Here is a 23,980-nt window from a genome sequence, read left to right as displayed (position 1 = left end):
AAACTGGGGGAAATTTAGCCTAAGACCTGAACGTTCAGACTTAAGTCTCACCAGGGGGTTTCTCAAAGGCTGGATAATTCACCGCAGCCTTTGGTTTGCTGGCTGAGGAACAGCAAAATCATCCTGGGAGAGGGAATGATGAACGTGGTGAGCGAGGGAGTCCCGGCAAGGGAAACTTTCCACTCTGCTAACGCAAATGCTGCTGGAAAACGTGACATGCTGGGAAAGAAAAAAGCTGCAGCTCAGGACAGCCCTGTCCTCCCGCAGGCCTCAGAGGCGTCACCGGCTGAGGACAGGCTGCAGACCTTCTGTGGAGCGGGTGTCAAGAGGTGAGGGCCAGACTCTTCCCAGTGGTGCCCAGCGACAGGACAAGGGGCAACGGACACAAACTGAAACATGGGAAGTTCCATCTGAATACAAGGAAAAACCTCTTTACTTTGAGGGTGACAGAGAACTGGAACAGGCTGCCCAGGGAGGCTGTGGAGTCTCCTTCTCTGGAGATATTCAAAACCCACTTGGACGCGACCCTGTGCTCTGGGGGAACCTGCTTTGGCAGGGGGTTGGACTAGATGATCTCCAGAGGTCCCTTCCAACCTCAACCATCCTCTGATTCTGCAGGCAGCTTTTATTGCAACTCTTGCTTTTAGCTCTGTTCTTCCACCAGCCAGCAGACATGGGGCCGGGAAGCTTTCTGCCAAGCCCGGATGCCTGGTCCCGCTGTGCCGTCCTCAATAGCACGTTTCCCCGGCCCAGCCGCCTCCCTGGTGCGATCGCTGCCTCCCGGCCCCGCGGCGGTGACAGGGACCGGGCGGACCCGCCCGCCGCCTCACAGCTCGGGAGACCCACACGCAGGATTGAGTCCCCCCGCCCCGGCACAGGCCTGGGCCCAGCACCGCCCCCGCCCGGCCCCGGCCCCGGCCTCGGTCCCGCCCCGCCGGCAGGCCCGGCCCCGCCTGAGCGGGAGGACCGGAGCGGAACGGAGCGGCTGCCACCATGTTGTGCGGGGGCACCTCGGCGGCCTGCCCCGCTACCGACGAGACGCAGAAGATCGTGGACGAGGTGAGGGGGCCGCGCTGCGCCGGGGCGAGCCCCGGGAGGGACCCCCCGGGCCCGGGAACGGCCTGGCGGCGGGCGCTGGCCGCGCCCGGGGCGGGGCGGCGGGTCTCCAGGGGCTTCTCCCGCCGGGCCTACTGGCGGTCTGAGCCGGCCGTCGGGGGCTGGCAGCCCCCGGCGCTCCCTGCGGGCCTGCCCGGCGGGGGACGCGTCTCCAGGCGGTAGGTCTGAGCGCCCGGCTCGGGCCCCGTGGCGGTGCAGGGGATGGCTGCGGGCCCAGGTGTGTTGGGCCGCTGCTGTACGCGGCTGAGCGCGGAGGCGCCTTTCCTGCCCCCTCAGGTGGAGAGCAGGAGCGGGGCAATGCAGCCAGCGGTCAGTGGGTCTCTGGAGCCCTCCCTGTGCCTGCTTGGCCTTGCGTTGTTTTTAGTGACTCCAGGCAGAGCCACCTGGAGTCTCTGCGTCCAGCTCTGGGGCCCCCAACATAAGAAGGACACGGAGCTGTTGGAGCGAGTCCAGAGGAGGGCCACAAAGATGATCAGAGGGCTGGAGCACCTCTCCTGTGAAGATAAGCTGGGAGAGTTGGGGCTGTTCAGCCTGGAGAGGATAAGGCTCCGGGGAGACCTTCTAGCAGCCTTCCAGTACCTGAAGGGGGCCTACAGGAAAGTGGGAGAGGGGCTGTTTACAAGGGCATGTAGCGATAAGATGAGGGGTAATGGTTTTAAACTGGAAGAGGGTGGATTTAGATTAGATATTAGGAAGAAATGCTTTACTGTGAGGGTGGTGAGACACTGGAGCAGGTTGCCCAGAGAAGTTGTGGATGCCCCCTCCCTGGCAGTGTTCAAGGACAGGTTGGATGGGGCTTTGAGCAACCTGGTCTAGTGGAAGGTGTCCCTGCCTGTGGCAGCGGGGTTGGAACTAGATGATCTTTAAGGTCCCTCCCAACTGAAACCATTCTATGATTCTGTGATTTTAAGAGGATGTTCTAGAGGGGTTTAGAGAGGAACGATAGACAGTGTTGAGTGCTCAGGGGCAGCCGCAGTGCTCCTGTCTCCGTTCCTGGCTGTGCAGGTGATGTGCTACCTACCAGCGTCAGCACAGAGCCACCAGGCAACCTGCGTATGTCCCAGCTCTAAATGGTCCATTTCCTTGAGCTGGAGTGAAGGAGCTCAGGTCTTGCAAAGTCTAAATCTGGTACCCACTTTTTGTTGTTTTTGTTGGAGGAATAAGTAAGAAAACTTCCCTGCTGCTTCTGCTGTTCCCCAAAGCAGAACTCAACTCTAACCACACCAAATCCTGATACTATTTGCAGTAATTTAAGTTACTGCCCATGCTAGTGGAGCACATGCTTCTGCTCTAAAAATGCCAACGTACAACTAAGTTCTTTCAAAGCATGCGGTCTTGTCTCGTCATGGGAACTCAAGTTCCTTCTGCTCTTTGGTTTTATCAGCTAGAGCATGTCAAGCCAGTGGAGAAAGATGAAGGACAAGCTCCAGCTTTTTATGCTCTTTGTCATTGTCTAGATTTGTTCCCCAGGCTGCAGCAGTTTCTAAACACAGACACCCAAAGGCACAACAGTCATTGAAATTAAAGTTTAGCTTGTAGAATCTGATGATTTTGCATTTAAAAAAAAAAAAAAAAAAAAAGAGATGTGCATCTCCTCAGCACTAACCTGAGTTTGCACTAATGAGTACATTCCTGAGAACTGCTGAGAGAGTCACAATTATTGTTTTGACCTGAAAAGGCCTACGTGTCGTGTTAAAGATAATGTGAGTACGCAATGAACGTTGCACATGCACTGAAAACTAGATTTGTTTAAAATCCTGAATTTCCATTCTGTGGCAGGCTTCAGTGGTTTGGTAGTCCAAATATAAGATGAAGGCTAAAAACAAAACCCATTTGGGTTCAGATGTGAATGGAATTAACCAAAAATCTGGCATTTTCATTTAAATCACCTAAGTATTTCAAAGTTTGTCCAGCTTGTTTTGACTGCCAACCTCAATTGCTTTATTTAATGAAATACACATGGGAAAACCCAAAACTGAAATTTGCCCATGCAGTCATACCCACTTCTGGATACAGACTGTGAAGGACACATTAGTTTTCTTAAGTCAAGGTAGACTTCTAAAATTACCTTGTTTGCTTCAAATCACATCTTTGTGGAGATTTGCTAGAGCCTGCCAGTTCGCTTGCCATAAATATATTTCCTGTTCCTGCTTTTCCAGTTCTTGCCTCCATTGTATGGTTTCGTAAGAATCGTGGCGATGGCCAAACATCGGTCAGATTCGTGGCCCTGGCAAGTACTGCTGCTCACCCAGAGCGGTACAGCGTGAGACAGAGCAGGACGGCTTCTCTCTGACAGTGTCTCTGGCTTAGGATTCCCACAGGAACGGCCTCTCCACGGCAAGGATTTCCACCCTGGCCTGTTTCACCCTTGGCTTTTCACTGGCAGCTGTGGCAGAGGTTAGTCAGGGTGAACCATCTGCTTTTTAGTAACTGCTCTGGGAGTAAGCAAACAGGCCATGCAGAACAGCAAAGAGCCTTCAGGGCATGATAATTTTCAGCCTTGTGATTGAATCACAGATTGTTTGGGTGGGAAAGGACTGCACCTCCTGCTGAGCACAGGTCAGCAGCGCCAGGCTGCTCAGGGCTTTAGCCAGTCGGGTCTTGAAAACCTCTGAAGATGGAACCGGCACAGTTTCTCTGGGCAGCCTGTTGTACTGCTAGAGTGTCCTCAGGGGAAAAGTTTTTTCCTTATATCCACTCTGAATCTCCAATTTCAATTTATGACCATTGTGTCTCGTTCTGCTGCTGCCCCTCAGTAAAGAGTCTGACTTCTCGTAGGTACCGGAAAGCTTTCCTCAAAGCCTTCTCTTCTCCAGGCTGAGCAAGCTCATTTTCTTCCACAAGTGCTCCAGCCACCTCACCTCATGGTGGCCCTCCGCTGAGCTCACTATTGACATCTTTCTTGTATTGGGGGCCCAAAACTGGACACAGTATTCCAAATATCCTCTAACAAGTGCCAAGGAAAGGGCAATAACCACTTGCCTCTCTCTTCTAGCTAGACTCCTGCTGATACAGCCCAGTATGCTGTTACCTGCGTTACTGCCAGGGTGCAGTGCTGGCTCCTGCTTAGTGCACTGTCCACCAGGACCCCCAGATCCAGACTGAGATGATGAACTAGCAGGGTGGGCTGATACCAGGTCTTTCACAGAGCATTTCTCTCTGGGCTCTCCCTCTCCATGCTGAATCAGGATGCCCATTTGTCACATGCTGTGGTGAGTCATTGCCATGATAACATCCTGACAAGCCTGCAGCTGCATGTGACTCTGAGCTGTCTGCAGTCATGGAGCCCAGTGTGCAGCTTTCTGGTGGAAATACAAAATGTGCTGAGCCAGGGCGATTTTGAGACCTAAGCAACCAACCTCGCACAGCACCTAGAATTGCTAAGGGAGCACAGGACATGATAGGGTCAGTGGGATGCTTATGACCACCCTCTCCCCTGCTTCTTAAAATTTGTAATAGTAGCTGTAGTGATGGAAACTCAAACCACTTGCTCCATCCTCTGCCTCAGGAGAAGGGGAGGAGGGAGGACTGAATCACTGCACTTTCTGGGGCTGTGCCCTTCTCATTTTAGAATGCAAAGCTGTTGGGTGCACTTGGCTTTCCGTATGGCAAAAAACATCTGTACAAAAGCATCCAAACATCCTGTCTTACTTTTGATGTACTGTTCATAGCCTGGAAGAAGCGTTAGAGGTGTGACCTCAGAGAAGATGTACAGTATGGTCGCAGCCCCCAGGGACAGTATAGTCACTGGTCAGTTGTCTTGGAAAGGCACCAGAGTTTGGTCTTGTGCCTTCTCGGTGCTGGAGAGGTGGAAGAACATACCCTGTTGCAGGAAGTGTTTCTGTTCCTACTTCACCTAGACCACCTGAGCAGTGGCAAACTGGCACTTGTTTTTCCGCAAGGAAGCGGGGGGGGTTCAGGCAGGATAGCAAATGTATTCATTCCCCTTGAATTTAGGAAGAAGGGGAAGTACACCATGTAGCTGGAAAGAGAAAATCTACTCATTGCTGGTACTGTTGCACTGGGAGTGGAGCGAGAGCTACATAATGATGCAGTGCAGGAGGTAAGGCCTGGGTAGAACGGCGCATGCAGCAAGGACTCCAAGACTAATTCATCTTGTAAACAAAGCCTGAAATTTTCCACTTTCCTGACTAAGAATTTTACCATATAGCCGTGATGTTCTAGAGAGCCAAGTGTGAGAGAGAAGAGCTGCAACTCCTATCAGTTCGTGCCTCCTACTGGGGTATTGGACAAGTTATTCTTGAGCACTGATTTTACACTCTGGAAACCGGGGTGATAACTCGGAAAGCTTTATGGTTCAATTATTTTTTGGAAAATATTTGCAATTCGAAAACATAGATTCCAGCAGACATGCTAGAAGAACTGTCAAATAAGTGTTGAAAAACCTCAGGCTTGGGTAGTTTGCTTTCAAAGCTTGATTTTTGGATGTCTGTCTGTTCTGTGATACTGGGTCTGTAAGAACTTGTTCTGAGCTTGAAAAGGGAGCTAATGCTGAAGACAGCCCTTGTTGTAAGAATGATGTATATTAAAAACTTGTCTTTAAAAAGACCTATAGTCTTGTGCATGTAGATACTGAACCACTTTATATTTGTTGTTAGATGTACAGGACAGAAAGGGAAGCTGAGACATCAACAGAGGAAATCATTTGTCAAAATAAATCTAGAATACCTACACAGTTCTCTGTTGGAGGCTCCAGAGTTGGTGTCAGACTGTGGCGACTGAATCACACCGCTGTCTTGGCTTGGCTGCCTGCCTAGATTGCTAGTCTTGCTTTAACACAAAACTTAACATTACTCGTTTTGATCTTTTAATAACTTGGAAAAGCAGGAACTCTGTGTCTGGGAATTGAGCAGCAGTGACCTGAAGGGTGCTGCGGCACACGGATGGTGTGGGCCTTAAGTCCAAAATACTTGAATCTTGCATCAGTCTTAATAACCTATAAACAACCTATTTGTTTCCTTAAGGTGAAACCTCAGCTGGAAGAAAAAGAAGGGAAGACCTTTGATGTCTTCACTGCAGTGGAGTTTAAAACTCAGGTGGTTGCTGGAACAAACTACTTCATCAAGGTAGATGACACTGGGCAATGGGATTTTTTTTTTTCAATTAACATGTATAATATTTGGAATGGTGGTGTATTTTTTTTCCTTACTTACCTAGAGAGGGATGCTTATGATCTGGCCTTAATAAGAAAAAAATCTGTACATTAAGAAAAAAAAAAATCTACCAGCCCCTCTCCCTGCCTGTATTAAATGGAGATAAGAGTACTTCTCTGTTTTCATAATGATTTTTACTTTTCCGTTATTTTGTGAAACTTGGTTTGGGGGATAATTACCTATCCGTGATGTTGAGCACTAACATGGCATTAAGTGAAGTCCAGATGCGTAAAGTGAAGTGTCAGACCTGCTCTGACTCTGCCTGCAGTGATGCCACACACAAAACCAAGCCACTGTGATCAAAGCATTGAAGTGCTGCTGGTGCCAGATAAGATTAGAGCATCTTGCGTGTATTTAATATATTAATCATTTCTATGCAACTCCGATTCCCTACCTGTATGTTCCCTGTCTCAGGCACAGGGAAGATTAACCAGCGTGGAAGGAATAGGTGGTATTTTCACAAAGTCATGACCTCCAGTCTGGTTTAAAACAAGACCACACCTTCTGAGATGATGGTTTTTCTTACCGCTTCTCTGCTTCTCCAGCCTCAAAACACTCCAGTCTACACCATCCCTCCTGCTGAAGGCTGACGTTACTCCATGGAACTCACTGGTTTTCGTGCTTTGCAGGTCCATGTTGGCAATGACGAGTTCATGCACCTGCGGGTGTTCAGAAGCCTTCCTCACGAGAGTAAGCCGCTGAGTCTCCACAGTTACCAGAGCAGCAAGACGAAGCGTGATGAACTGGCTTTTTTCTAGCAAGCTTATCTTGTGCGTTTTCCTAATGATTTCTTATTTGCATTTTCTATAGGCTGCAAAATGTTGATTCCTGTGCCAACAAAGGAGAAAAGAAAGTGTCTTTTTTTAAACTTAATGCTGGAAAAAATCCATTTCTTTTATGCCACTCCTTTACGATATCTAAATTTTAGAGTCACGTGCTCTCCTTTCACCTACACTAATGCAAACCCAAGTAGCTGCACTGACTTCAGTGCACCTTAGCTGGAATACTGTGGCTGTGTCCTGTTTGTGGAGTTCCTTGGTCTGGAAATTGAAAGGGGAGTGACACTCGTGTATTTACAGCAAGGAGCAAGAGGAAACCCAGAATCTTTTCTGTGCTGTTTTGCAGCTGTGAATATATCTGTAGATTTAAATCGTAGTATGTATTTTATTGGCAAAGACCTGAAGGGAGACTTGAGCTGAAGCAATTCTGAAAGCAAGAGGAAGAGGAGGATTATAGTCTTTTGAAACAAGCATTCCCTTGGTAATCGTGCTTCTCCTCTTGCAGCAGTAGGATATAATGTCCAGTAGAGGGTGTATAAGTTCAAAAAAAAAAAACAAACCCAACTTACTTATTTTCTCAGTCCTAAGGAAAAGTCCTGGAAAGGAACTTAAGCTGGACTAGCATTTCTGTATTAATAACAATAAATGTTTCTCCTGAATTGAGATGGCATATTTGACTGGTGTTTCACTGTTCTCTTTACTGGTTTTCAATACTGGTTATTATCTTGCTCAGAGCTTTTTTCCATGAGTGTTTTTCATATTCCAGATGATAACCTTATGTTTATTCTGTTTTAATTAGAAATACTTTATTTTAATCTGTTGAGAGACATGAAAGCCAACAAGAAAGGCAGGTATATCAGCATCAAACACTAAGGAAAATCGACCCTCTCTGCTCAGTGGAGCAGGGGACCTGCTGACAGAGGACACAGAAAAAGCTGAGGCACTCAATGCTGCCTTTGTCTTGGCCTTGACTGGTAGGACTTGCCTTCAGGAATTCGAGGTCCCTAAGATGAGTGGGAAAGTCTGGAGAAAGGAAAACTTCCCTCAGCAGAGCTGGATCAGGCTAGGGGAATGCTTAAACAAACTGGACTGTTACAATGCCATAGCACTTGAGGGGGTGCGTCCATGGATGCTTAGGGAGCTGGCCAATGTCATTGCAAGGCCACACTCAATACCCTTTGAAAGGTCATGGGCATTGGGGGAGGTTCCCAAGGACTGGAAGAAAGAAAATGTCACTCCTATATTCAAGAAGGGCAAGAAGGAGAATGGAGCACTACAGGCTCATCGGCCTCACCTCAGTCCCTGGAAAGATGATGGAGCAAATAATCCTGGAAGCCATTTCCAAACACATTAAGGACAAGAAGGTGAGTGAAAGTAGTCAGCATGGCTTTACATGGGGAAATCATGCTTAATCACTATGATTGATAGCCTGCTATGAGGAGATAAATATCTTGGCAGAGGAAAGAAGAGCTGGGGATGTTATTTACTTTGACTTTAGTAAGGCTTTTGCTACTGTCTTCTGTAGCATCCTCATAGACAAACGGATTAAGTCTGTGCTAGATAAGTGGACTGCAAACAGCTGAACTGCTGCGCTCGAAAAGTTCAGCAGCGCATAGTCCAGCTCGAGGTCAGTCCCTAGCGGTGTACCCCAGGGGTCAATATTGGGACCAGTACTGTGTAACATCTTCATGAATAGATGGGACCGAGCACACCCTCAGCGGTTTGCAGGTGACACAAAGCAGAGGAGTGGCTGATACACCAGCTGGCTGTGCTGCCGTTCAGAGGGATGTCAATAGGCTGGAGAAACAAGCAGACGGACACCTCGCAACTGTCAGCAAAGGGAGATGCACAGTCCTGCACCTGGGAAGGAATGAGCGGTACAGGCTGGGCCTGCATGGCTGGAAGCTGTGCAGAAAAGGAGCTGGGAGTTGTCCTTTGGACGCCTGCGGCAAAGGTGTCCAGTGGTATCCGTGGGCTGCATTAGAAAAAGCATTGCCAGCAGATTGAGAGGCCATTCTCCCCCCCTGTTCAGCAGTGATAAGGCCACAGCAGGAGTGCTGTCCCCTATTCTGGGCTCCCCAGTCCAAGCAGATACAGGTGTACCAGAGGAAATCCAGCAATGGGCCACCACGACAATTAAGTGATTGGAGCATCTGACTTGACTTCAAAGGAGAGGCTGAGAAAGCTGGGCTCATTCAGCCTTGGGAGACAAGGTGAAGGGGCAGGCAGTAAAGAGCCAAGCTCTTCTCAGTAGTGCTCAGTGCAGTGAAAGGGCAAGAGGCAATAGCCACAAATGGAAATATGTAAATTCCATGTAAATATATGGAAAAAATGCCCCCTTTTTTTCTTTTAACAATTGCAAGTGTGGTCAAACAGGGGACCAGGTTGCCCAGAAAGGTTGAGGAGGCTCTATTGATGGAGAGTGCCAAAATTCTGACTGCACATGGTCCTTAGCCACCTGTTTTAGTTGACCTTGCTTTGAGCACAGGGGTTGGACTCAATGGTCTCCAGCAGGCCCTTCCAACTACAACCAGTATGTGATTTTAATTTTTTATTTGTATGTTTATGTAAGTATTACTATTTATACCTGCTCAGAAAATTCTGTAGCCAAGCTTGGAAATTTTGATGTTTGCCTTGTGTAATTAATTTGGGAGTTGGACAGGGGTTGCTGCCTTCTGAACTGAGGGGAAACAGCCCACTTCTGGATGATACTGCTGCATGTCCTTGGCCACAGACTGAAGAAATGACAAGCAGCTTTGAGAGGAGATCATGGTGAGCTTACACGCATGTTGTTGGGCTTTTTGTTGCTGGTGTGCTCTGTGTGACTGTGTAACCAACCAGCATTGCTTAGAAGGAGCATGTTCTGTCTCCTGATTACTGTGGTGGATTTAGATTATATTAGGAAGAAATTCTTCACTGTGAGGGTGGTGAGACACTGGAACAGGTTGCCCAGAGAGGTTGTGGATGCCCCATCCCTGTGTTCAAGGCCAGGTTGGATGGGGCTTTGAGCAACCTGGTCTAGTGGAAAGGCGTCCCTGCCCATGGCAGGGGGGTTGGAACTAGATGATCTTTAAGGTCCCTTCCAACCCAAACTGTTCTGTGATTCCATGACTTATGTGCTTTTGCTCATATCAGCCCAAAGAGTCCCTACACACCCCTCCAATATGGAATAAAGGGAGACAGTAAGTCTGCTTATTGTGGCACTTCTTGTTTTGCTAAAATAAAGTGGGTTTGGAGACACAGGGTCTTTTTTGGTGCTGGTAACTCTCCACTTTGAAGTGTTTTCATGGTTCAAAAAGCTGAGCATTATCTCCAGCTGCTACTCTGTGAGAGGATGGTAGTTAGTGGTGATAGTGTGAGACTTGCTGCATCTTAAAGATCTGTAACATTAGACTGCGGGACTGAGCTCTTGTGGCAACTGATAGATGCACAAGGGAAGACTACTTCCAAAGTCACAGGAGGCCATAGGCTGTCTGCACACTTTGAGGAATTAAAGCATTGTTCCAGGATACTGGCATGAAGTATCCTGGCAGCTGCCACATTTTTCTGTGACAATTACATACCCATCCTTCACTACAGCACTAAGACATGAATACAAGCAAGGCATGGCCTGAAACCCATTTATGCATTTAATGTCTTGCACCTGAGCCCCAGCTCCCTGGCAGGTAGTGCAAAGGCCCCTACCTGAGCAGCTGCTAACAGGAAAGTATTTTTATTGTGGATTGGGCTTGTCCTCTACCTTTGTCACCTCAGAGCTCAGCTGAAGACTGCTCTCATTGCAGGTGGCTGATGCTACAAATAAAAAAGAAAGAAGGAATGAGCTCCACAGGTCTCCAGTAAATCACACCCTCTAAGTCAGGGCAGTGGCTCCCTGCTCCATGGGCTCAATGCTGGGATTCAGCTGTCTCAGCTCCTTCAAGGAGCTTGTTCCTGCCCCCCTCCACCATGTTCCCATACAATGAAGCTAAACTTACAAAGGGGGACACAGTTTGGCATCTTAATTGCCCCTTGCTAGAAATTCTCTCACACACACACTTTCTGAGAGGTGGCCAATAGTTTGTATTTAATGCACTCAAAGCAAACCCAAGAAGCCACATGCTGAAGTACGTAGCCTCTTTTGCCTGAAGTATACTCAGGAGGCCCAAGTTTTGTCTTCAGAACAATGCCTGACGGTGTTTTGGAAAGCGGAGCTGAAATGGGTGTGCTCCGTCTTAGGTACCTCAGGTGTACCTAAGACACCTAGCTCTAGTACCTCAGGTGGAAGAAGCAGCCTTGAATACTCGAGCTTTAGCCAGGCAGCAGACCTAGACAGGACATGCAGCAGATGATGAACAAATAGCTTTCAAAACTTATTTTATTTTTTCCTGCATTTGCTGAGATAGGCAGCATCCACATGCAACTTGCAGAAGTGAGGCACTGTTCCCTGTTGTTTCTCAGAAGTAAGTCAGAGGATCATCTCTGGTTTTGCCAGTCTGAAAACTGACAAGGCTTGGACCTTCGTTCTCATGAGGAAGGCTCTGAAACACCCTCAAGTGGACATAGCTGTCTTCACAATCTTGGACCTAGAAACCAAAACAGCGGGAAAGTGAGGATCGTGGGTGAAGCAGGTTCAAACAAAAGGATGCTCTTACGTACTTGGAAGAATATCTTTGCTCAGGAGCTTAATTTTAGGTATATCTCCCTTTTTACTTCAACAGCTCTTAACCCAAGTCTGGATAGTAACTGGTGGCAGAAACTGTCTACACCTGTAGAAAACTAATAAAAACCTTCCAACTCGTGAATGGAAAATGAGCAGGACTTCGTGGGTGTAGAAGCACCACAAGGCACAACAGGAGAAAGGTTTTGATGGCGTTCTATTTCGGTCATCAAGATCCCAGCACATCAGCTCACAGCTTCTTGGGACACTCAGTGTAGGAGACAAGACACGGAGTAAATCTTAATAACTCCGGGTAAAGCAAGATGCAGAGACAGTTTCAGCTCCTAGAAGGTACAGCAAAATCTATCCAAAACCAGCACATGGTCCTAAGAAGCAATGACAAGCTGAAAGCCAGGATCCCTTGTCTGCAGAATTACTGCAAACGCATCAGCGCCTGAACAGACAATTTGACACGTCTTGGTGCTTGTGGGAGCGAGTGTGAGTGGCTGAATAATTTTTAAAATAAGCTGACTTTCCCCACCAGAAAGTCCTCACATAAAGACTTGCTACGAAGTTGTGCGTAATTTCATACACACAGAGCCAAGCACAACAGGTGCTAAACTCTGCGTGAGGTATATAGTATTATGGGAAAGTTTACTGCCTTAGGCTCTAAGAGGTCTTTACACGCTTTCTGGTGGCTGCAACGTGGCACTGTTTGTCTTGGTCCAGATTACATCTCAGCTGTAAGTCTGTTGGTAAAATATTAGTGATGTGGAAAAATTCAGAAGTATTAAAGAATGAATCTTGTGGCAGCGCTCATTTCGGTTAATGCTAAAATGAGTAACTGTTTTCTGTCACTTGCAACATTGGGAAAGGAGACAAATAATCCTTTTTCAGTGTTGTAAATTGGTTTCTTCCAAGTTCAGTAACATGTCAGTCTTCATTTCTGAGTAGTTTGGTCACAAGGCTTGGCATGGAGAGCAGACAAGTATTTTACATTGCCTAGGTCAGCAATAAGATGACACTAAGGGAAGAAATGCAACTGGGTGTGACTTCTGGCTTTACTGCAGCCTTCCTGTAAATTGTTACGCTTCATTACATAGTGCTTTGTCCACAAAGTGAAAGCACATCTCACAGTCTTCAGCCAGCAGACTGTCTCCTAACCCCTTTTCCCCCCATGCATAGCCCCGAGGTACACCACCTCCCTCTCCATCGTTACGCCTAAGCACCACAAACTCCAAATGTCATCCAACCAACATGCGGGCATGGGAGACAAGCACTATAGATTTTTTTTTCCCATGGAGGGGGAAGCTGAGGTACAGAGGGACCAAGGGCTACATTTTGCAGCCAACCACATTTTTCTCCTAAATCTTTCTAGTACTCTTAAAAAATCTCGCAGAAGCAAGGGAAGGATAAACATCATTCATGTAAGTAAGACTCAGACTAGCCATATAACAGATAGTCTGTCAGTACAATCCCCTGGTGCCCGCAGAGCAGAAATAACTTGAGTTACTTCAAGGAAGGACCTGAGAAAGAAGAAGGTTTGGCAGTGTCTGTCCTTCCTGGGATCAACTACATGTGAGAAGGGTGGAACAAATGCTCATAATGTCTCTCTATAGAATTACTATTCCCCAAACCCTACCTGCCAATTTCTTTAATAAAAAGATTCTGACCCTTGTCAAGGGAGCGCATGTCTCTGCACACATGTGGGGTTAAGATACAGCAGTCACATGCAACGTTTGGTCTGCTTCCAGAAAGCCAGCCTGTCACTAAGCAATGCTTTCTGCCCTTCAGTTGCAAAATATGCCCAGCAATTTCTTAAACATTACTTCACAGAAAGCTGCTCAAATCCATGGGTAAGGATTTCTAGTAGAGGATGAATGGCACTATCAGAGGGCTTCAAATTATCCATGACCCATTTTTCCTCCGCAAAAGAAAGGGGGTTTTGAAAATATAGAAAGCACTAACAGGCAGGCTGTACGTCTGCAGCACATGACACAGAACCAAAACATCAACCTTGCATGCAAAACTAGAGTATGAGACACTTGCATGAAATTAAAAAATGCACTCTAACTCTCCATCAGATCCTCAGGCTGACCTCCAATTAATCATCATAAACTCAACTGGAGGACACAGAGGCAATAGGAAAGCTACTTTGTCTTGAAAGGAAACAGGTGAGCAGAGTTATGACTAGCTTAATTGATTTGAGCTGATAAGGCAATCTAGAGTCTTTGAGTGAGATGATTCTAAGGAAGTTATCATTCACATCTGAAGCAGCACAGTACGTGTTTTACAAGTTTTTATATTCCTGTTCTACTGTAGTGCCAAACAGGAATTTTATAAGCATCTGGAGATAGTCACTAACTCGTTAGTCACATCAGATGGTCTTCTACTACGTTTGCTTCTCTTTCTTGTTATAAGCCACGATGCAAGTCGCCTATATTGTTTAACTACAAAGCACACCCTCCTATAATATATACAAACCTTAATAAAGTAGTTTATCCCAGCAACCACCTGAGTCCTGAATACTATTGCTTTAAAGATGTCATATGTCCTGTTTTCCCTGCTTTCAAATTGTGGCTTCACCTGTAAAAAGAAAGAAAAATGGTTGGCAGGTTCATATTTAGGCTTTTATTTCACATTTACTACTTAAATTTTCATCCTTTCAAACATACATCCTTAATGAAATAAACCCAGGACCCCCAAAATAATTCCATTTACACCAAGACCTCCAGCCCTCTTTCCTAGCACTGCCTCCAGCATTCTTTAAAATCCTCTTAGAATTAGGCTTCCTAGTTGATTTCTCCCCACCCTGAAAGGTGTCCAACTAAACTTGTCTCCTGCTCCATACAGGGAAACAGCTGCCTGCTGCCCTTTTAATTCTTTGTCAAAGGAGCTAGGTACCAAGGCACGCTCCCTAGCAGGGTACCCATGTCAACCACACTGTTACACAGCGGTGCAAGACAGCCCTCCCTCACCTGGAACACCTGCACCCACGCCAGTCAGCCTGAGAGGCTGCAGAGCCCTGTTGTGTTTCACAGCTTCAGAGCTGCACTCGATCTCTTTAATGCTTTTCTTTAAGGACTTGCAATACAGAGGGTTATTATTTGAGAGTATCAAGACAACCACCCGATCAGGTAGTTCCTGAAGGTTATTCTAGAGCTGGCGGAAGCACTGCAGCTAAAGCTGTAATTTAAACCAAATATGATCTTAAACATCTACAACCGTGTAACATACAAACAACTGTCATAGCTAAATGGTCCAGGACTATACATACTTCCATCTCCCAAACTGGAAGTACGACCTTTAGACTGTGAGCCAGAAATCAACCCCAGACCTGCATAAACATCATCAGTCCTTTCACTACGTAGCAGCTGCAGGTCATTCAATTGGTGTCCCCCAAACAATTTTAGATAATCCTTTTCTCTTCCTGTTCTGCAGTAAATTATCTTCCCCCCTCTGACTAAGCTGTTGTCACGTACTCCAGCCCTCCCCCATGTACGCATGCCCAACTCTGGCAACCCCAGCTGTGACTGACCAATAAAGCCCTGCAACAGAAGAAGGCTCAGAGGAGCTGGGCAAGGGCGATGTGCCTATGAAACTCAGGAAATAATGCAAGGTGTGACCGACCACAGCTTTTGCAAAGAAGCTGGCTTTATCCTAACAAACACAGAGGGTATTTGTTTGAGATAAACAGCTATGTCAGTTGAGTGGATCAACTGGTGGTGGAACTCCCTGAGTTCATTAGCAGAACGTGAACGCCTCCCTGAGTCAGCCAGACGAGCATGGGGGGAGTGAATACATGGCTCTGCCCAACACAGAGTGCAAAAACCAAACAACAAACAAAAGAATTCCAAAGAAAACAGCGGGCTTGAGCTGGCTACGACCCACATACTCCCTCCTTGCAACTGAGGATGCCCAGCATCATGACAGTGAGCAAATTATAGAGACCAGTAATGCAGATGACATTGGTATTGTGATTGAACTGTGTATTGCAATTGCTTTATTTTGCTAAGAGTAACTAACATCTGTATTGTGTTACCAGTATATTTGTATCACTCTGCTAAATGAGAAACCTCATGTAACATGAAATGTCTTCAAATAAGTCTGATATTAAACATTACACCCTCCACGTGTGGAGTATCTAAAAGAACCTGGTCAGAGAATACTAGGCTCTGGCATCAGCCTATTCATAGATCTCTCCTGGTGGCTCTGCCCCTCCGCGTGCACAGCCCAGCTCACATTCATCTGGTTTCATCATTGCCTGCACTTAGCCTGCAAGCTCGCAGGAGATGTGGATTGATAGGTCAAGAGAGGTTCTCCTCCCCGTCTACTCTGCCCTGGTGAGGCCGCATCTGGAATATTGTGTCCAGTTCTGGGCCCCTCGGTTCAAGAGGGACAGGGAACTGCTAGAGAGAGTCCAGCACAGAGCCACGAAGATGATTAAGGGGGTGGAACATCTCCCTTATGAGGAGAGGCTGAGGGAGCTGGGTCTCTTTAGCTTAGAGAAGAGGAGACTGAGGGGTGACCTCATTAATGTTTATAAATATGTAAAGGGCAAGTGTCATGAGGATGGAGCCAGGCTCTTCTCAGTGACATCCATTGACAGGACAAGGGGCAATGGGTGCAAGCTGGAACACAGGAGGTTCTACATAAATATGAGGAAAAACTTCTTTACAGTGAGGGTGACCAAACACTGGAACAGGCTGCCCAGAGAGGTTGTGGAGTCTCCTTCTCTGGAGACATTCAGAACCCACCTGGACGCGTTCCTGTGTGATATGATCTAGGTAATCCTGCTCCAGCAGGGGGATTGGACTAGATGATCTTTTGAGGTCCCTTCCAATCCCTAACATTCTGTGATACTCGTGCAAACTCTGTCCTCCGTGGCACAGCAAAGGAGGGAGCTGGGAGCCCTGCACACGCAGGAGCGTGCAGCAGTATTGGCCAACACGTTCAGCTCTACTACTTCCTATTTTTGTTTCCTCAAGGAGGGCATAAGTTACGCTTTGTGTGGTTGCCAAAGGAGGAAGAGCTCATGTTTCAGAGCTGGGAGGGTGAAGGGGATTGGTTTGATGAGTGGAAACACGAGACAGGAGACACAAAAGGAACTTTCCCATACCATATTGTCCTCCTCCCGCTCCTCAGGATGCACTGTATACCCTTTGAAGAGCTGCTGCACTGCAGGGTGTTAGAGGATCTGCAGAGGTGGTGTTCACACAGCTGCTTCCAGGACAGGACTGCTGCCTGTAACCAACCACCATGGCAACTGGACTCACCCTGCCTGCCTTGCAACAAGCTCACCTGGCCCCACTGGCTCACCAGCAGCCCCTGCATCAGAGCTGTGACTCTAGAAAACACTAGATGCCAGCAAAGAACATGTCATTTATCCATAGCCTTGCCCTGTATGTATTTTTTTTTAGTGCATACTACCCCATGTTTTGTCCTATCCATGTCCTTCAGTGAGGAATTAATTCTACCAGGTACAATCTTCTCCCTTCAAATACACAACCTTTAATTTCAAACAAGCAACCTCAGTGCTGGCATAGTAAAGTTGGTCTCCGAACTACAGGCAAACATTAACTGCAGGCAGCCAGTACTTTGCCTGGCTACAGAAAAGGATGAGACAGAGAAGTGGTTTGTCTCGGTCTTAGCAGTACACTGCCTATGCAGAATGCTGAGAAAGTACTTACTGGCAATCAAGGGGATTCCCATTTTCAGCACTAGCTCCTTCTATTTAAACAATGGTTCAGTATTACCACCTGGTCTCCCAGCCTTTGCACAAGCTTCAAGACTCAGCCCTTTGCACACAGAGACTTCATCTTTAGACAGGTCGCAACTCACCTCATCGACAATGCGCTGGACTTCTGGAGTAGCAGGCTTGGTCTCAGATAAGCCCCCAGGCATCATAGTGGCAGGTAACTTCTCTGAAATGATGGGTGGCTCTGAAGAGGGAAGTTCAGCGCAGTCTGAGCAGAGTCACCAGGCGTCTCATATATATACATATACACGTGTCATGGAATCATATGACTTGTAACATATGGAGCCTACCATTACTGAACTGGAGAAGGATAGAAATGGGGAAAACGGGGGGAAAGCAATGTAAAGCACTCATAATATTAATACTAAATGTAAAAAACACTTTAAAACTTAAACTGTATATAGTCTCCACATCAATAAGAAAAGCAAACAACAGCCTCCGGCCACCCACATCTTAAGACAGTTGGTTTGGGCTGAAACTAGAACTCTTGCCTCTCCACCCATGTGCAGATGACTAGTCTGTGCACTTAGGAAATGGATCAAAGTCACACCCAGTATTTCTCAACACCATTCAAGATCAGAAGAAAGCATGCAGTAATTTCCTTAGTGCAGGTCCTGTTCAACTTGAAATTGTATTGTCTCAGTATCCTTCTAAGTGGGAAACAGGAGCAGATTGCAATTCATTTTCAGTGACTTTACTTCCCTCTGCCTGACCAGAAAGGTGCCGAGGTAAACACCAGAACCAGAAGGGGAAAAAACTAAATCCTAGGTTCAGGTAAGTACTGCAAGTAAGTTATTTCTGCTTCTTTCCTATCAAACCTATAGTTGCATCCAGGCAATCATAATAACAACTGAACACGCAGTACCATTTGCATTTTTATTGAAACTCTAGTGCAAATTTCCTAAAGACAAAATACGATCCCTCTCACTACAGTAGTTGTGTGTGCAGAATAGCTGTTCTAATTTCAAGATACTTACATTTCACACACTGCTGGTGTGAAAACATAAGATAAGTTCCTTTTGTGTCTCCTGTCTCGTGTTTCCACTCATCAAACCAATCCCCTTCACCCTCCCAGCTCTGAAACATGAGCTCTTCCTCCTTTGGCAACCACACAAAGCGTAACTTATGCCCTCCTTGAGGAAACAAAAATAGGAAGTAGTAGAGCTGAACATGTTGGCCAATACTGCTGCACGCTCCTGCGTGTGCAGGGCTCCCAGCTCCCTCCTTTGCTGTGCCACGGAGGACAGAGTTTGCACCAGAATCACAGAATGTTAGGGATTGGAAGAGACCTCGAAAGATCATCTAGTCCAATCCCCCTGCTGGAGCAGGATTACCTAGATCATATCACACAGGAACGCGTGATATGATCTTAACTATGTCCTAACATACAGGACACATAGTCAGAAGTATTCATTCTGCAGTTACAGTCACATGATATAGTCATATTGATGTCCATATGTGAATGTACAAAGCTCAAAACACACACAACCTACTGAGGAAAGACTAGGAATTGTTAGCAGCCGTACCTGGTAAGGGAGAGGTAACACTTAAAGAACACAGAAAAAGTACTTCCCGTTGGTATTCCTGCCATCCACCTCTCCAGCAAATGGGAGGAATGTTGTTCCAGAGCTGGGACCAGAGAGGCAGCAACAAACCAGACAATTTTTAGTACCCTCCCATGGGTACACGGGAGGGGGTGAAATGAGAATGTGCTGCACACAGGCAATGGGCATTTCTGCTGGAATCAGCATTAGGGAATTTGCTAGAAACAAGCCTGTTCGTGGCCACAGCAATGGTGACTGCGTAGCACAGACTTGTCCGTGCCCTAACCAGCCTACTGACTCTCCTCACAGATGACAAGTGATGCAACAGACTGTAAACAAGTACTTCATATCTAACTTCAAAGGCCTGTTCTTGGTACAAAGGACCCGAGATTGAGAAACTGGGGCTGTAAGGGCCCTAAACTCAACAGTATATAGATCACGGTAAGAGCAGGTTACCAATAAGGATGTTGCAGAATTTCCCAAACTTGGGCAGCAGTGTTACGGGAATGGAGGAAAGGCATTTGTGGAAAAACACTTGTCCTGAGACAACAAAGAGAAAAATGTTCGCAGTTCTTGGGAACAAAGGGAATGGGAGGGGTTAAAGCTCGAAGTCTGCCATTTTTTCCAAATTCACCACTCCAGATAAGGAGTTCCACACAGCCCAACTCATGGAGTTAATGTCAACTCAAGCTGATGAGCTCAATCTCCTTCTTTTGCACAAGACCCTGCTGACTCACTCAAATGCTGATCATCTTCCACCATGTTGCCACCATGAATCTTATTCACACAGCAGGACAGATGACCTAACTAATTGGAAAAGCCAGCTCACCTGACTGAGGCCAGAAGCCTCAGAATGTGTCCAACAACCATGCAGCACCAGTGCTACACCAGGACATTTTATAAACTTCTCCACTCACCAGGACGCAGATCTCACTAACTCCCCTGGGAAGGGATGTTGGTAAGATCCCCAAGTCAGCACTATCCCTCTGGAGAACTCTTGATTCTGATCAGTAAGAAATACACCGAGCACAAAGACTAGGAGAGTTAATTTATAATCTTGGGAAAACTCTAGGTGTGAAACTAAAGATGTTAATGTTGCATGGAAATCATTCATTGGACTCCATATTTCTGGCTTTTCTGTTTTTTTTTTTATTTCAAAGCATAAGAACATTTTTTTCCCCCCGGAATGCCAAGAGTTGTGCAGAAGGGAAGGGAAATCAACACGAATTGTCAGCAAGCTGATGCTAAAGTTTACACAGGCCAATCAGTCTGTTTTCTTTCTGTGGGAGTGCTAATGGCTGTCCCAAAATCCACTGATATTTCTAAGACTGGGACGCAGTACTCATGCTGCACACATAGTTCATGAAGTCACTTTGAAATGCTGACGTTTCACAGACCTGCTATCAAAGACAATCAGTGGCAACAGACTATCCTCGGCAACCCTCATCTACACTTCTCTATTAAGCTTTGGATGTAGTGAAACAGCATTTGGAACATTGCCTCGAAAAGAACAGCCGTCCCCACTGCATCTCTTGCACAACATCCACAAGCTAGTGAGCGTCTCCACTTTAGCATCTGAGATGTGCTCGATATTACACACCATTCCAGCCTACGCCCACCATTTGCACAGATGGCAATTTCTTTTCACGCAACTGTACTGCTGCTAACTTGGGAGAATCTGTGCTGGGAGAACAGCACTAGTATTCTTTATAGCTTTAAAGCTGAGTAACGTCTTGCACTATGTACTAGTCCAATAATGAGGAAACAAATTTTACAGCTTGCAGGCTGCTACTCTCTGGTCCTGTATAAGCAATTTTAGGAAGTAGAAGCTATAGTCAATAAAAGCACCAGTACAGTAACAAAACAAAGCAAACAAACAAACAAACAAAACCCCAAACCCCAGGGTTATGTATTTATGAGTTATTTTTAAACCAGAAATTAAGCCACCTCTGTATAAATGATTGTGAAAGCTAAGTCAGCCTTCTGTTTCGCAGTGACAAGACACGTAATTATGACTGGATGAAATGACACATGGTCTGCACCGTTTTAAGAGCTGCTAAAGGAAAGCATCCCTCCATCTACCAACTCGAGATCTATTTGTCATTGTCACAGTAACAACAGCCTTGACATTCAACGTGCTGGTCTGCAAAAAAGGTTTCCCCTCCTGCTACCCACTCTGATTTCAAAAGATTTCTGACATTGTACATCAACTAGGATTAACAGAAACTGGAACTTCAGCAGCACAAAGTTACCATATCCTGCCTATGCTACCAGTAAAGAGCCTCTTTCCCTCAGTCTGCTTCAAGACAACCAAATTCTATCCTTAAAAAAATTCTGTAAAGAGATTACCGATTTCATCAGTCTTGAGTGCCTACAGGCTGCAGAAGAGAACAGCACTGAGTGCCAGAAAAAAACACACCTCTTTCTATTTCACAGAAGGGAATAAGAAGCACACGCTTGAGAGGACTTTCCAAGCAAGCAGGATCTGCCCACCTATATTCACCATTTCCAAGCAATGGGAAAGCCCCAATAGAGGGGCAAGCCACTTGCAAGAGATCTAGGCTTTGCGCAGGGGCATGAGTTGTGCTTTTTGTTCAAGTGCATTGACTTGCAGAAATAAAAGTTAGAACCAGGAAAAGGATGAAATCCTGGTATTCCTGGGGTCCATTATTTGATTCACATATGATATCAAGCAGCCCAGTAATTTTGTGACTACCTTGATGGTAAAGTTGAAGCAGGATTCAATCACAGACTAAGCATGATCCTAGAATGGACAGGGGTCACTAGATACAGATTTTACCTGCCTTTGTTTAGTATGGCCGACAGCTCATATCAATGCTATTTGCATACCATCACGACACATCTCACTTCACAGGCAGATCTTAAGTACTCAAAAAAATAGCAAACCCATTTTCTCCTTGCCCGTGCCCCAAAGCATGGCATGCAATTCCAGTTACTCACCTTGATGTTCCACTAAGTTCAACAGCAAGATTCAAACAGCCTCTAATCCATGCAGTTTGCCACGTACTGTAAGAGATATCCCTCTGTGCTCAGAGCAAACTAAATAGAATAATTCAACTTCTTAGTGCAACCCTCTGTACACGAGCTGCAAACACCTGAAGAAGGCATGTTTGGGACTTAGAAGTCTTCTTATGGTGTCAGAAGTTTTTAATACACAGGTTTGTATAGATCTACTTGTTTGGCCTTATATTCAAATGAAAAACAGTGCTATGTTGGGGTTGGGTTTTTTCCCATCGTTTTCTCATAACAAACGCTAAGCTGGGCTACAGCAAAAAAAAAAAATCTGCATATGTATCACACCCATTTCACAGCATCTGCTTAGGCGAAGAAGTTTTCCTACAACAGCTGAGCAAACATCTGGATGGACAGAGAAGGACAGTGATTAATTCTCATTACAATCTCTAGTTTCTACAGAAATGCAATACAAGCTTAAATTTCAAGAGTACCAATGCCAACTCTATACACACTGGCAGAAGTTTCTATCATAAAACTGGCTTAAAAGGAGAACTTGTCCCCACAGTTGTAGATCCAAGCCCTGGAGAGAACAAATATTTTAGACACCTGTATTAGAGTACCAACTTTGAAATCAAAACTAATTGTTCTCAACATCTCATTAGTGGACCATCTCCTGTGGAAATTAGGTTACTGGCAATTCAGCCCAGAGTTCTGAGCAGTATTTGATTTCCACTTTGAGGATAAACAATTATAAGAATTTAACAGTTGAAGAACAAACATGCTTTCAGCTTTCAGAGTTGCAGAAAAACAATGAGAATACTTCAAGAGTGAGACGAGCGCTCCAACTGAAGTAAATTTCTGCTTAAAGCAGTTGCAGTACCTTGGGGAAAAAAGGGAAAAAAATGAAGTTTGAACATTAGGATTTACATCCTCAAAGACTTAAAATATATTTCTGCCTCATTCTCCAAGAAAAGGGAGACTAAATGACTCTGCTGCCTAAACATAAAGGTCACCAAGTAGTTTGAGTTTCTACTGCACAAACAACTACAAAACAGATGATGCTGCACAGATTTTTGCCAGCCTTCAGTAACACAGCTACATTCTTCCATTTACTTCCCACCCCCCATATATGCACAGCTTTTAGGGATGTGAGAGTATATAGTCGCTTCAGCGCTGTTACTGAATTCCAAAGTGTTTGCAAGATGGTGCCTGGATTTTTAAGGCTCTGTTCAAGTTCAATGGTTCTTAAAGACTTATCACCAAATAATAAAAACAGCTGGCAACCAAGCAGACCTTGTCATTTGACTGTCAGCCAATTAGAGTCAGTAAAAAATAAACGTATAATTACAGCAGTTCTGCTTTCCTCATTCTTATCCGCTTTTAAATGTGTGTTACTGCAGGGGTGTTGCATTAACGCTTTCTAAATACAACACGACGGTGAGAATCCACAGGATCAGGTATGCACAGCTATTTTCTCAAATCAAATGCAATTCACCTATAGAATTAATTTTAAAGGTTCAGAAGGAGGGACAAAATAGGGTCACTGAACAGTTAACTGTCTCATTCCCAAACGAGACATATCTTCAACCCAAAGTGGTTTTAATCAACACCACGTTCCCTATTTAAAGAAAAACCCCAAACTTGGTAACACAGACCAAAGGACAGTATGCAACAGATGCTGCCTGTCAGCATTGTGGGAACAATGGCAAACCTCATCCCCATGCAATTCTGAACCAACGCTGCTAGTGTTGAGTAGTTCAGAACAATGCTGGTAGCTTCTTACTTTCTGGGATGCTGACCCTATGCTTGCTGATCATTCTGCAATTTTTATTTCCTTTCAGATTTTAATAGATTATTTGCACAAACACACCATGTTCCCTGATAGTTTAGCAAGCACCAGTTCGGGGAAAGCCCTGTCCTCCCTGCTCAGAGCTGGTTTTTACTGTTTCTTCCCCTCTAGGACTGCTGAAGCTGTAGAAGTTCAAGAAAGATGCCAG

General features: G+C 45.8%; 2 protein-coding genes across 6 annotated transcripts; one reads left to right on the top strand and one right to left on the bottom strand.

The window, feature by feature from the left end:
* The first annotated feature begins 941 nt into the window (after positions 1-941).
* LOC137663778 (cystatin-B-like) lies at positions 942-7,732 on the top strand. Of its 3 annotated transcripts, none has more exons than XM_068401319.1 (4): positions 968-1,059; positions 4,112-4,328; positions 6,102-6,203; positions 6,920-7,732. In XM_068401319.1, the coding sequence occupies exons 2-4, from the start codon at positions 4,293-4,295 to the stop codon at positions 7,046-7,048; spliced, it is 267 nt and encodes an 88-aa protein (XP_068257420.1). In that variant the 5' UTR covers positions 968-1,059; positions 4,112-4,292; the 3' UTR covers positions 7,049-7,732. The 3 variants fall into 3 exon arrangements, with proteins under 3 accessions (XP_068257419.1, XP_068257420.1, XP_068257421.1); XM_068401320.1 differs by having other exon boundaries at positions 976-1,059; positions 4,116-4,328; XM_068401318.1 differs by lacking the exon at positions 4,112-4,328 and having other exon boundaries at positions 942-1,059.
* A 3,702-nt stretch (positions 7,733-11,434) lies between these two features.
* CSTA (cystatin A) lies at positions 11,435-22,850 on the bottom strand. Of its 3 annotated transcripts, XM_068401336.1 has the most exons (5): positions 22,804-22,834; positions 21,969-22,385; positions 17,547-17,763; positions 14,190-14,291; positions 11,435-11,631 (listed from the first exon to the last, which is right to left on the bottom strand). In XM_068401336.1, the coding sequence occupies exons 3-5, from the start codon at positions 17,610-17,612 to the stop codon at positions 11,503-11,505; spliced, it is 297 nt and encodes a 98-aa protein (XP_068257437.1). In that variant the 5' UTR covers positions 17,613-17,763; positions 21,969-22,385; positions 22,804-22,834; the 3' UTR covers positions 11,435-11,502. The 3 variants fall into 3 exon arrangements, with proteins under 3 accessions (XP_068257437.1, XP_068257436.1, XP_068257438.1); XM_068401335.1 differs by having other exon boundaries at positions 21,969-22,850; XM_068401337.1 differs by lacking the exons at positions 21,969-22,385; positions 22,804-22,834 and having other exon boundaries at positions 17,547-18,501.
* Positions 22,851-23,980: the final 1,130 nt, after the last annotated feature.

Source organism: Nyctibius grandis, chromosome 5 (assembly GCF_013368605.1).
Source record: "Nyctibius grandis isolate bNycGra1 chromosome 5, bNycGra1.pri, whole genome shotgun sequence".
Taxonomy (NCBI): Eukaryota; Metazoa; Chordata; class Aves; order Nyctibiiformes; family Nyctibiidae; genus Nyctibius; species Nyctibius grandis.
This window is presented reverse-complemented; position numbering and strand designations above follow the sequence as displayed.